We start from the raw sequence: 11,253 nt of genomic DNA on the forward strand, positions 1-11,253 counted from the left end.
TGGTGCTGGGTCTGTGGGAAGATCTCCTTGGTCGTCAGCACCTCTTCCTCAGGGCCAGCGCGTCATTAGAGTCTTAACCAGGGGCCTGGTGGCCAGGCCTGTCCCTGCTCGCAGCTGGGGGCAAATGTCTCCAGCAGAGCAAAGCCCTCCCCGGCCCACTTTCCACATTACACCAGGAGAGCTGGGGCTGCAGGGCGGGGCTCTTTGCGCCACTATCCCCAGATCCCCTGTCCTCGGGACCTTTTTCTAAGTCCCTGGTTGCCCAAGATGCCCCCGTGGATGGGCCAAGGTGGCAGGGGTGGGGGAGTGAGGAAGGGTCCCCTCCCTGCTGGCTGCCCAGTTCCCACCCGCCTTAGGACAGCAGCCCCAGGTGAGGCCCTCAGCTCCCCAGGGTGGCAGAAGGAGGGCACGACCCAGGGACGTGGGGACGAACAGCGAGTCCCCAGCAGGCCACCCGGACCTCATCTTCCATGTGATCTGGGGGTGGCAGCAGGACTCCATGGGCAGGTATGGGAGGCTGTGCGCTGGCCCAGCTCCGTCCAGGCTCCCCAGGCACCCTCTCAGCCCCACTCCTCTTCTGGGAGACCCTGCCCATCTCCCCTCTCCTGGCCAGGCCCCACGACCCCATCACTCCTATAGTGTCATCTGGGCTGAGCCCCTGCGGTGCACCCCTCCGGCCCTCCCAGCCCCCCAAGACAGGCACCTGGAGGCCCAGCCTGACCCATGGTGAGGGGGCATGGGCTCCAAGCCTTGCTGCCCGCAGCCCCTACCTGCCTCTTAGCACCACGGGCAGGATCAGGAGGTCCCAGCAGCAGGAGAGCGAGACCATGGGGGCAGGCAGGTTGGAGCATCCTGTGCGCTAGCCCCTCCCATCCCTATGTCCCACCCTGGCCTCAGCCTCGGAACCTCTCGAGGCTGCCCCGCACACACCCAGCCTTAGGCTCTCCTGCCCCAAGCAGGTTTGGTAGTGGGCACCAGCTGTCTGTAGGGCCCCTCCCTTCCGCCCTTTCCACCCCGAGCCATGCCACAGCAGGACGTGCAGGGGCTGCCCCAGGACGCCACTGTGCTCTGAGGCCCAGCAGCGGGAGAAGGCATGGGTGCCTCCTTAAGAGGGGTGTGTAAGGAGGGAGGCTGGATTGGGGGTACCCAGGTGGGAGGGCAGAGCCAGGGGTTGGCAGGGCTGGGGGGAGGCAAGGCAGGCACTTTCCCAGGGCGTCCTTGAGGCTCACAGCCCTTCAGAGACACCCCCAGGTGCAACTTCAGGGGCTGGGCACCGACAAAGTGTGTGAGGAACAGACTGCCAGGCTGGGAAGGACTGCCGTGCCTGGGAGGGCCTTCACGGATGAGTAGGAGTTTGCCCGGGTTGTCGGCCCTGGGAGCTGAGAGCCAGGATCCCAGCAGAGTGTGGTGGGGCAGCTGGAGGGAGGGAGAGGCCTTGAAGGCCAGCTGATATCCCAGCCACTCTGCAGGATGCCCTGGGGCTGCTCTCTCCAAGGTAGCAAGGGGGCACCCTGGCTGGCCATGGCTGGAGGGTGTTGGGTGCTCTCTCTGGAGGGCAACGTCCAGGCCCCTCGGGTAAGCCAGGGGCATCTTAGAGTCTGAAATCCAGTCCCCGCCTGCCTCGCTGGGGAGACAGGCCCAGACCATCTGCCTGGGCACCAGCTCAGCCGGACCCTCCCCATCAGCACATGTGCTGGGGGCCACGCTGAGGCTCCCCCTTGGTTTGCAGAGCCTGCTGCGGGTGGGCAACGGCTTTGGGGCAGCTGTTCCTCCATCCCCGTTCCTCTCAAGGGCTGGGAGCCCCGTCAGCAGGGAGGGTTAGGCCTGCAGGCCCACCTCTGAGACCACCCTCAGCCAGCACGGTTGTGACCCTGCTCCCTGCCAGGCCTGAGAGAGGCCCTCCCACTGTCACCTGGCTCCCCACCCTGGGAGGGCACCCCACAGAGATGGGGCAGTTCAGCCAGGGTGCCCGAGCCTCTGGAGCTGCTGGGGGCTCAGCGCTGGGTGGGGCCTCAGGGTAAGCAGGGAAACCAGGCCCGGAGGGGCCAGCTGCCTGGCCGGGGTGGCCAGCCATCTCCCAGAGGAGGAAGGAGGACAGGGCGAAACCCGAGTGAGGCTGGGGATGGGGTGTGGGAGCCTGGGGATCCCAGGGCCTGTCTCCGTGGCACAGACGTGGGGCCAGGCAGGTGTAGAGACCACACTTTCTTTTATTGTGACGGCGATTGGGGCAGCAGACAGTGTCAGGGAAGGGCGGAGGGCAGCGCGGCAGCCCCCAGGACCCTGGGAGCCAGGACAGGACCTCACCACAGGCAGCACAACCTCACCACGGGCACACACAGCTGTTGCGCTGAGAAGCAGGTGCGGGGGCAGCGGGAGCCTGGCAGCAGGGAGGGCATGGGGGGCACCCGGGACCCAGCCCCTCACCAGGACCTGAGCTCCAGGACAGTGCAGGCCCAGGGGAGGTTGGGAAGGTCCCTCGGGGGTGCCCTGCACCTAGCCAATGGCACTCAGCGCATGGGCCAGGGTGTCCAGCTCATCCTGGACACCCTCCAGGGAGCGCCGCACGGCCTGGGGGCTGTCCAGCACGTCGATGGCCAGGGTGTACGGGTCGAACTTCACGGAGAAGGGGCGCTGGATGCGTGACGCATAGCTCCTGGGGAGGAGAGTGGCAGAGCCCTCGTCAACTGGCGGGCAGAGTCTGCAGCCTCCAGGAGAGGGGAAGCCGGGGCCGCGCTTCCACCTTCATGGTGGCTCAGAGCTCCTAGGGCTTTTCTGAGCCACCTGGTCTCAGGCGGGACACTGAGGCCTCTTCCAGGACTGGGTGAGGGGGTTCATGGGGGAGATAGGCTAGGCGCCTTTTCCACTAGAGACTCTGCCGGGCGTCCCATCCCTCTCTGCACCTCCACTGGGCCTCCTCCTCCAGGAAGCCTTCCTTGACCATATCCCTAAGCCTGTGGGTGGAATTCAGCACCCGCACCCACTGGAAACATAGCCCCTGGTCTCAGTTTCCCCAGTGCACTACATGAGGCTGGAGGGAAAATGATGAGACCTTTTATGAGGATGAGGCTAGTGGGCTTTGCTCCCCTCTCCTGACACTCTGGTCATTGCACCAAAGGCCCCCAGCCCTGGGGACCCCACTCCCACCATGCCCCCCACCCTGACTCTGTCTATCCCCTCTGACTTCTCCCCATCCCAGGGCAGGGGGTTGGGACAGGTTCCACAGGACCTCCTCACAAAACTCAGGCTCTGCCAGCACCTCCAAGACCGGCCTTGATCTGGCCACCCAGCAGCCCCCAGTCCTATAGGTCTGCCCCTCCTCAGACGCTGGAGTCCTTCTCACGGACGGGGTCCCTGCTGTGTGGGGGCTGCTGCAACGGGGGGTCGGTGTTCTTATCTGTGACCTGGGCTCACAGGCCCAGCCCTGCTCAAGGCCAGAAGGCAGGCCTGGCTGGCCCAGTTTGGGGGCACCGTTGGGGGCTTGCCCTAGGAGCCTAGCCCACCTGAGCTTGTCCTTGGCATCGCTGAAGCTCTCAGACACAAAGTAGACTGACTGGTACGTCTGGTCTTGGTAGGGCTGCACAGCCGCTGCTTCAGGGTCGAAGGCTCGAATCTCGGGCTCCTCAGACAGGCAGTGCTGGCAGGAGGCCAATGGCATCACTGACTCCACTGCACCCAGGTCCCCGAGGGAACCAGGATACCACAACCTGACGCTGGGTGGGTTCCTGGGGCAGAGTCACCCCCACCTCTCCCGCCGGGCCTTCCGAGGCCTGGGATAGTGTGGGGTGAGGACTGGGTAGAGACAAGCCTTCTCCCAAACAGAGCCTGAGTCCTGGAGGCCCAGGCCTCAGTTTCCTCCCGCTGGGAGCCTGTCCTCTCCCTGCACTGTCCCCCAGCCCTGTCCCTCCGCTGGGGGCTGCAGCAAGGAGAGGGTCTTACCAGTAGCTCCCCATAGGAGGACAGCAGCCCGGCGCCATAGGCCTTCACCTCCCCGTTCTGTTTGCACAGCCCAAACTCCACGGTAAACCAGTACAGCTGTGGGGAAGGCAAGCAGCATCAGCCCTGAGACAGCTACCACCACCTGGCAGCCCCTGGTCACCTGTGACCAGGACACCACCCCCAGGGAGGCCAGGACAGGCCGCAGGCGAGCCAGGGTGAGGGTCACGATTCCTGGGTGGAAGCAGAGGCCTCAGCCTGGACAGCAGGAGGGCGAAGCCTGGATTCGGACCCCCAAGCCCACACCCCGGGCCCTCCATGGAGGGGTCAACCCACCGTGGACAACTTCTCAATTTCCTCATCCGAGGCCCCCAGGGATGCCAGGCCGATGTCCTGTGGAGTGGGGAGGAGGATGAAGGGTGGGGAGAGGCAGCCCTGGGAGGTGCTCGAGGTGGGGGCGCCGGGGGTGTCCGCAGCCCCTCCAGGGATCTCTGGGACACTTCCCGGGCGGCAGAGACCTTCCCTGGCGACCTCCACTGGATCCGCACCTCCACCGGGCCTCCTCCTCCAGGCAGCCCTCCTTGACCATATCCCTAAGCCCGAGGGCGCCATTCCCAGGTAGCCGGCAGGTGGCAGCACAGGCCGCGGGAGGCTCCGCTCCAGCCCCGCCCTCTGCCGCGCGACCCTCGGGGCGCTGAGCCCCCATGGCGGGGCCCAGGAGCAGGCCGCACACTTCACCCACCCGCACATCGACCCCCGCCCCCGGCGCCTGGCCAGCCCCTGGGCGACCCGACTCGCTCGAGGCCGCGGCGTACCTGGGAGAACTGCGCGAAGGTGCGGTCGGCCAGCATGGGCACGTGCCCCAGCAGCTCGTGGCAGCAGTCCCTGCGCGTGGGAGGGAGAGGGGGGCTGAGCGGCCGCGCGCCGCACCCCCCACCCTCGGGCTGGCAGCCAGGGCGCGCACTCACGGCTCAGGGGAGTGCATGGGCGAGGACGCGTGCCGGATATACTGGGTGCACTGGAACACGCGGAAGGCCAGGCTGGCCAGGAAGTCCCGGGCGGACAGCAGGCCAGCCACAGGCCGCAGCTGGAAGCCCGTGCGCTCTGCAAGGGGCCACTCAGGTCACTGCCAAGCCAGGACGGGCTGGAACCGCGCTGGGCTGGGGCGCGTGGCTGACCGTCCCCGGCCCCCCCCCCCCCCCCGCCCCACTCCGCGCCCCTTCCGTCTGGGCCCACCCTTCAGGAAGCGGGAAACATCCTCCAGCTGGGGGATGTTGTCTTCCCGGTAGCCGCTGAAGCGCTCCAGCAGAGCAAAGGCCTCCAGGTGCTCCCCGCAGGCGTGCGTGGCGTAGAGGCCCTTCAGCGTGGTGTAGACCTCCTTCCTGCGGGCAGCGGGGCTCAGGGCCCTCCAAGCCCACCCCAGTGCCGGAACCCCCCTCCCTGAAGCCCCTCCTGAGCTGTGGGTGCTTCTGCCTGCCTGAACCCCTCCCAACGCACGCCTCTTGGGGACCCGTGAAGACCCAGGCCCCTGGGAAGGGCTTTTGCTGGTGGCTTTGGGGAATCCCAGGGGGTAGGGGGCGGTGAGGGATGGCCCGACAGGATGGGTAGCCTGTTCCTCCCAACCCAACATTCTGATCCCTGGAGGTCCCTCTTCTTCCTGGCCTTAGTCTCTCCTGCTGTGCCGAGGTCCCTGGAGTCGGCCCTCACACACCAGGATTCCAGGAGGCATCCCCCGGGCTCCTCCCCAGTCCCTCGCCAGCTAGCTGCACGGGGTCTCACCAGGTGGCAATCTCCTCGGCAGTGTACTCCACACGGGGAATCGGGTCACCGCTGGGGAGGGGGCCAGTGGTCAGCAGGTCCCCTCGGGGAGTGGGAAGGGCAGGAGGGAGGGAGGGAGCCTCTCTGGGCACAGGTCCACACCTGCCTTGTGCAGCGAGGCCTTTGGGTTGGAGGATGGACAGGAGGGTGCACCCCAGCTGACTGTGCCATGAGCCGGCTGTGCGGCCTCGGCTTGTTGCTCTAGCCCCCCCCCGGGCCTCAGTTTCCCCCCCAGGATTTGGGGACATGGAAAGCTCTGGAGCAGAGCTGCCTGGCAGGAGGCAATGATGCTGTGACAAGATGGGTCCTCCCCTTTGTCCTTCCCTCCCGCCCCCCAGGTCCAGCGTGAGCCTGCAGGACGGAGTCTGGGTCCCGAGCGCAGGGGCCCCTCACTGCCTGTACTGGAAGGCGATCTCAGCAATCAGCTTCCTGCGCTGGCGGTACACCTGGTCCGAGAAGCCCTGAGGGCAGAGGGGTGCACGGGTCAGGAGGCCGTGCTCAGGTTGGGGGCACAGGCCACGGGGGCTCCCGAAGCCGACAGACTCCTGTCCAGGGTTGGGATAAGGGTAGGGGATGTGATCAGGGGCAGGAGGCCTGAGTGGGGGGGCACACCACTCACCGGGTGGTCCAAGTCCAGGTCAGGGTCAAACTTGGTGACCAGATGATGACACTTGTCCAGCTCTGACACTTTTCTTGGGAACCAGGGGACTTTATGGGGGATGGAGGAAGAGGTCTTGGTGAGCTTGGAGGCGTGGGGCCGCGTCACCCACCTTGAAGCAGCCTCCCCTACAAGACTTCCAAGGGGCAGAGGCAGCAGGGGTTGCGATAGCTGCGGGGGGATTCTGGAGGTGGCCCCAGGCCCAGACACGGATGTGTAGCAAAACGGGGGGCAAAGTGGAGCCCACAGAGAGGGAATCAGTCCACCACCACGTGGTCACTGTAGGGTCCCCCTGCAGGAGCCCCTGCACCCCAGCGTCTCAAGGTCATTTGGCAGCACTCAAGGACAGAAAACTGCCTCACCCTTGGGCTCCGCGGGGCTGCGCACGTCCTCTGACACCTGGCGCACACCACTGAGCAGGGCGGCCAGGTCCCCTCGGGGCACCTCGAGGCGCACAAAGTACTCCAGGTGGGGGCCCCCGACTCGCAGCCTCTGGGCAGGCCGGGTCTCTAGGTGTTGGATTTTGGCTTCAAACGTCTTAGGGAGCAAAAGCAGGAAGAGAGAGAGGAGAGACAGAAATGGAGAGAGGGTGAGGAGGAGGGGAGGAGGAGGCACCTCTGGCTGGCTGGCCAGGCCCTGCCCTTGACTTTTATTCTAGCAGCACACAGATCCTGTTCTTCCAGGCTCAGGTCAGCTGTTGGCCACCAGACCAGGGTTTGCCGCTGGCAAATTGGGTTTTGTGTCATGCACCTAACCGGGATTTGTCACCGCTTGAGGCTTGACCTGCTTCTGGGCGGCTCTGTCTGTGTGTTCCAAGGCTGTGCCACACTGTCCAGCTCCTCAGCCACTGGTCAGAAGGTGCCCCCAAGCCTGGTGGCCTCATCCAGGTTTGTAGGATGGGCCCTGAGTCTCAATGGCCCCTGAGCATCCAGGACACTGGCCAGAAGGGTCTGCTCCACCCCCACCTCCGTTGCCCAGCAACAAGGGCGATGGGTTGCAGTGCCCCTCGGGCTCTGCGGAGCTGGGCCGGGGGAGTCTGGCTTTAATGTCATTTGGGAGCTTCTTCCGGGAGCCGGGTCACCTGCCCCCCTGGGCACAGTGGGGCCGGAGTGACTAATGCAATCAGTGATCACCTCAGTTGCTGTGCTGGGCGGGAGGGAGAGGGCACACCATCCTACCCCTGCCTCCCGTGCTGCCCTGCTGGGAGCCCCCCATGTGTGAAATGGTGGATGAGGGGGATCCAGGGGATGGGCAAGGCAGGAGGCACAGTGGAGGCTCGGTGGCTTCAGCCCTAGGGCTGGGCTCAGGATCCCTCAAAAACACGGGGGTGTAGCTAGATGCCATGGGGGCTGAGCCGAGGCCTGAGACTCCCCCGCTGCATCCTGTGCCAGCCTCAGGGGCCTGGGCAGCTGCACCTCTGCTATAGAGGGGCCAGGAACTCACCCCACACAGCCCCGCCCACAGGTGAACTTGCCCCAGGGACACGAAGGCCACTGGCTCACCTCAAATACCTTCACAGCTCGGGACAGCGCTGAGGGCTTGGTGGCCCTCGGGGAGAAGAGCAGGTTTAGCACGGCCTTCCCCTCCTTTTCCTCAAAGGCCACGGCCTCCAGGGGGTCCCCGGGCTCCGAGGGGGCTGCAGCAGCTGCTGCTGCCACCGCTGCCTCCCGCTCCTTGCGGGCGTCCTCGATGAGGCTCTGCCGTCGCCCAACGAACCGCGGGGACTGTGGGGACAGGGGGCACCCATGCCTCCTCCACCTGCTGAGACCCGGGGACCCCCACCCAGAGCTGATCCCACAGTTGGGCGGCGCTGATGGCACACAGGCCGGGCATGAGAGCACATTGTTGAGCGCCTACTGAGTGCCTGCTGGGGCAGACGCTAGCCGAGGTGCCTGCAGGCACTGCACACCCTTCCCGATGGGGGCAGCCCAGCCAGAAGCGGTGGGGGCGGGCGGAGGAGTAGGGGCTGGGAGGGTGCTCGCCTGCTCCTCGCTCTGTGGGGAACAGACAGACAGAGACGCTGTGTCACCCGTCCCCAGGCCAGGCGCTAACTGGATTAGTGATGGGAAGAGGGCGATGTCTTGGACAGTGGCATTGGCTGCCGGGGAGGGAACGGCAGCTCAGGAAGGAGCTGCCCCCACAGGGCCCCGGTGAACAAACCCCCTACCCTCCTGCCTCCCACACAGGGGCCCTTTCTCACAGCCTATCGGGACACCTGTCCTCAGGCCCTGCCCCTCTGCGCCACCCCCCAGGCGCCTGCTCCTGGCTGCCTTGTCATCCCTCTGCCCTTTGTCATAGCTCTGGGTGCAGGTGTCTCTCCCTGGGCTCAGCACCTCCAACCCCTCGATCCCAGAGCTGTCCCAGGCCTGGACAGAGGGGGACTTGGCAGACACGAGGGGCTCATCTCTTGGACCTGAACTCCCAAGAAGGCTCTGGGCCTCTTGTAAGAGAAGAATCAGCTTCACCCTGATCTTCCAGGGTCATGGAACACGAAGGGGAGCAGCAGAAGCCCCTCCTGGAGTTGCCTCTTACCCTTGGGGCGGGGGTGTAGGATGCAGCTAGGGCTGCAGTTCCAGGCCACGGAGAGCCCGTGAGGCTGGGCCTGGGTCCCCCTGGGGAGGGCCTGGTGGGGAGCCTGGTGGGGGAGGGCGGGGGAGGGCACCCCGCGTCCCTGAGAAGGTACCTGGAAATGACACTGCTACAACTCACACCACGTTTCAATCGAGGTCCATAAATAAAAATCCATTTTAAATGTGCCAGGGACACCATGGTTCTGTGTGCCCACGGAGGCACTGGAAACCCTTCCTGAAGGCTGAGAAGCTCCCGATGATCCCGCCTGGCCGGCATAGCCCCCTGTACACAGGGCTTCCAAGTACAGGTCACAGGGAACACAGACTCCATGCGAATGAATGAATGAGGGAAATAAGGGAGGAACAGGCCAATGGGAATCGCCCCAGAGCCCAGATACTCTTTGACTCTGGACTTGCCCCCTATTTGCCCCCACCATGAGCTGCTGCTAGAGCCCGGGAAGGGCCTTGGGGCTGCCTCCCGGAGCAGGCAGGCTGGTTGGGGTGCTGACCAGGGCAGCTGGGGCAGAGGGAGGCAGGGGCAGGTGGGAGTAGGGTGGGGGCTGTGTGCAGCAGCCAGGGACCTCTGGCCATGTGGGATTTTTTGGATGGATTTGTTTCCACGTTCCCATCATTAAGATTCAAGATGAAAGAAGACTCAGGGACCCACACAACTCCCGAGGGAGGTCGGCCTACGAGGGGCACACACAGGGACAGGCATCACCTTACCCTCCCCCAACAGGGACTCAAACACCAGGCACAGGGGATGCCGCCGTGCCCAGGACTCCACACCCACACCGGGTCCCAGGGGTCTGCATGGACCCTGAGCCTGGGGTTGCCGGCCAGGCTGGGGAGTAGCAGAGGCAGCTGGCACCAGCCCTGGGCTCCCGTCCACTGCAGCCGCCGGGCACCTACCTGTCCTCTTACCATGATGGCCTCTGCCTGCTTGGCATCCAGCTCAGACACGGCCCTGCGGAAGCCCTTGGCCTGTGGTGTGGTGGCGTCGGGGGTGGGCATGGCTCAGTGTGGAGGTCCGGGCTCCGTCTCCACAGCCCTGGCCCAGCAGCCTCTTATAAGCTGAGCTGACGTCAAAGCCCCTCTGGGTCCCCCACCTTCCCCTCCTTACGTCCCCCACCCCTGCCTGCTGTGCCTGATGGAGGCGGGGGTGAGTGAGGAGGGAGGGAGGGAGGCGCAGGAGAAAGGGCTCGTCCGTGGAATCTAATTGCCTTCACTCCCCAGCCCTGTCTGAATCATCCTCAGCCTGCGGGCTTGCGGGGACCAGGGGGCTCGTGCTCTGCGGGGGGCTGAGACAGCCAGGGTCCCCTTGGCCCTACACCCCTCAAGGGAGCACACAGGGAAGGGCTCTGTGGCAACCCAGGGGCATACTTTTAATGAACACCAGACCCTCGTGGCAGACGGACCCAGAAAGCCCCAAGATGGGGAATCCAGCCTCCAGCCCTGGACGTCAGGAGGCGATTTGTTTGCTTCTCCCGAAGACTCCAGGCCGTGTGTCTCGTCGATGTGTTTCCTAGGAGTGCCATCTGCCCGCAGCCCCCAGGCCCTGCAGGTGTGGTCATTGCAGAGGCTCGGGCCCCCCCGTCCAGTGTGGAGGACCCTGGGAGGCTGCAGAAGACATTCCCAAGGAGATGCCATGCGTTTCCAAATGACTCCCCCCTCCTGCATTGCAGCCCCCACCAGGGTGGCCACGGCAACCAGGGCCAGGATGGCATGCCAGGGACGGCTTCCACCCCCCCACCCAGCCCCTCTGTGGCCCACTGCTAGCCTCCTGGCTTCCCTCGGAGGTCCTGTGGCCCCTTCTTTGAAGAGCACGCACGTCCCTCAGTGCTGAGGGCCCTGACGCCCTTCGCCTTGGAGAGACCTTTGCAGTTTCTCCTCTACCCCACCGGGCCTGAGGGCGAGGGTGATCCTGGGGTGACCTGAGAACTCCCTTGAGGACAACCCCAGCCTAGAGCCTCCCCCGAGTTCCGTGTCCACCCCACAGTCCTCAGGCACCCGCACCCCGCCCACGCCCACTGGCACCTCCTGCTCCCAGCCGCTGCCCGGATCCAGGAAGTGATGCTCCTGCCCAGGGTGGTTTCTGGTCGAAGGGGAGGCTTCCTCACCCCTCTGGGGTCAGCAGAGATGGCCAGAGCCCACCTTGACAACGGTGGACTGTAGAGAGGGAAGGACATGGCCCCAGAGTGCATGGCCTGAGGCTGCCACCGCTGTCCCTCCTGGAGGGGAACCGCTTCCGACAGGCATGGGGCTTCCTGTGTC

General features: G+C 65.3%; 1 protein-coding gene across 3 annotated transcripts; it reads right to left on the reverse strand.

Moving 5' to 3' along the window:
- Positions 1-2,189: 2,189 nt before the first annotated feature.
- Positions 2,190-10,023, reverse strand: TH (tyrosine hydroxylase). 3 transcript variants are annotated; one of them, XM_074012876.1, is made up of 14 exons: positions 9,888-10,003; positions 8,942-9,021; positions 7,912-8,133; positions 6,772-6,946; positions 6,371-6,459; positions 6,145-6,212; positions 5,713-5,763; positions 5,170-5,315; positions 4,902-5,037; positions 4,749-4,818; positions 4,270-4,326; positions 3,937-4,032; positions 3,501-3,634; positions 2,190-2,653 (listed from the first exon to the last, which is right to left on the reverse strand). In XM_074012876.1, the coding sequence occupies exons 1-14, from the start codon at positions 9,991-9,993 to the stop codon at positions 2,494-2,496; spliced, it is 1,590 nt and encodes a 529-aa protein (XP_073868977.1). In that variant the 5' UTR covers positions 9,994-10,003; the 3' UTR covers positions 2,190-2,493. The 3 variants fall into 3 exon arrangements, with proteins under 3 accessions (XP_073868977.1, XP_045226560.2, XP_045226561.2); XM_045370625.3 differs by lacking the exon at positions 8,942-9,021 and having other exon boundaries at positions 9,892-10,023; XM_045370626.2 differs by lacking the exon at positions 8,942-9,021 and having other exon boundaries at positions 9,904-10,003.
- Between the last annotated feature and the right edge of the window lie 1,230 nt (positions 10,024-11,253).

This window comes from Macaca fascicularis, chromosome 14, assembly GCF_037993035.2.
Source record: "Macaca fascicularis isolate 582-1 chromosome 14, T2T-MFA8v1.1".
Classification (NCBI taxonomy): domain Eukaryota; kingdom Metazoa; phylum Chordata; class Mammalia; order Primates; family Cercopithecidae; genus Macaca; species Macaca fascicularis.

Excerpts from the sequence above, each read along its gene's own strand:
- TH (XM_074012876.1), bottom strand. The coding sequence starts at position 9,993 with ATGCCCACCCCCGACGCCACCACACCACAGGCCAAGGGCTTCCGCAGG. Across the intron at positions 5,764-6,144 it reads ATCGCCTTCCAGTACAGGCA|CGGTGACCCGATTCCCCGTG; the intron begins GTGAGGGGCCCC and ends CCCCCTCCCCAG. Across the intron at positions 4,327-4,748 it reads CCTTCGCGCAGTTCTCCCAG|GACATCGGCCTGGCATCCCT; the intron begins GTACGCCGCGGC and ends CCCACTCCACAG.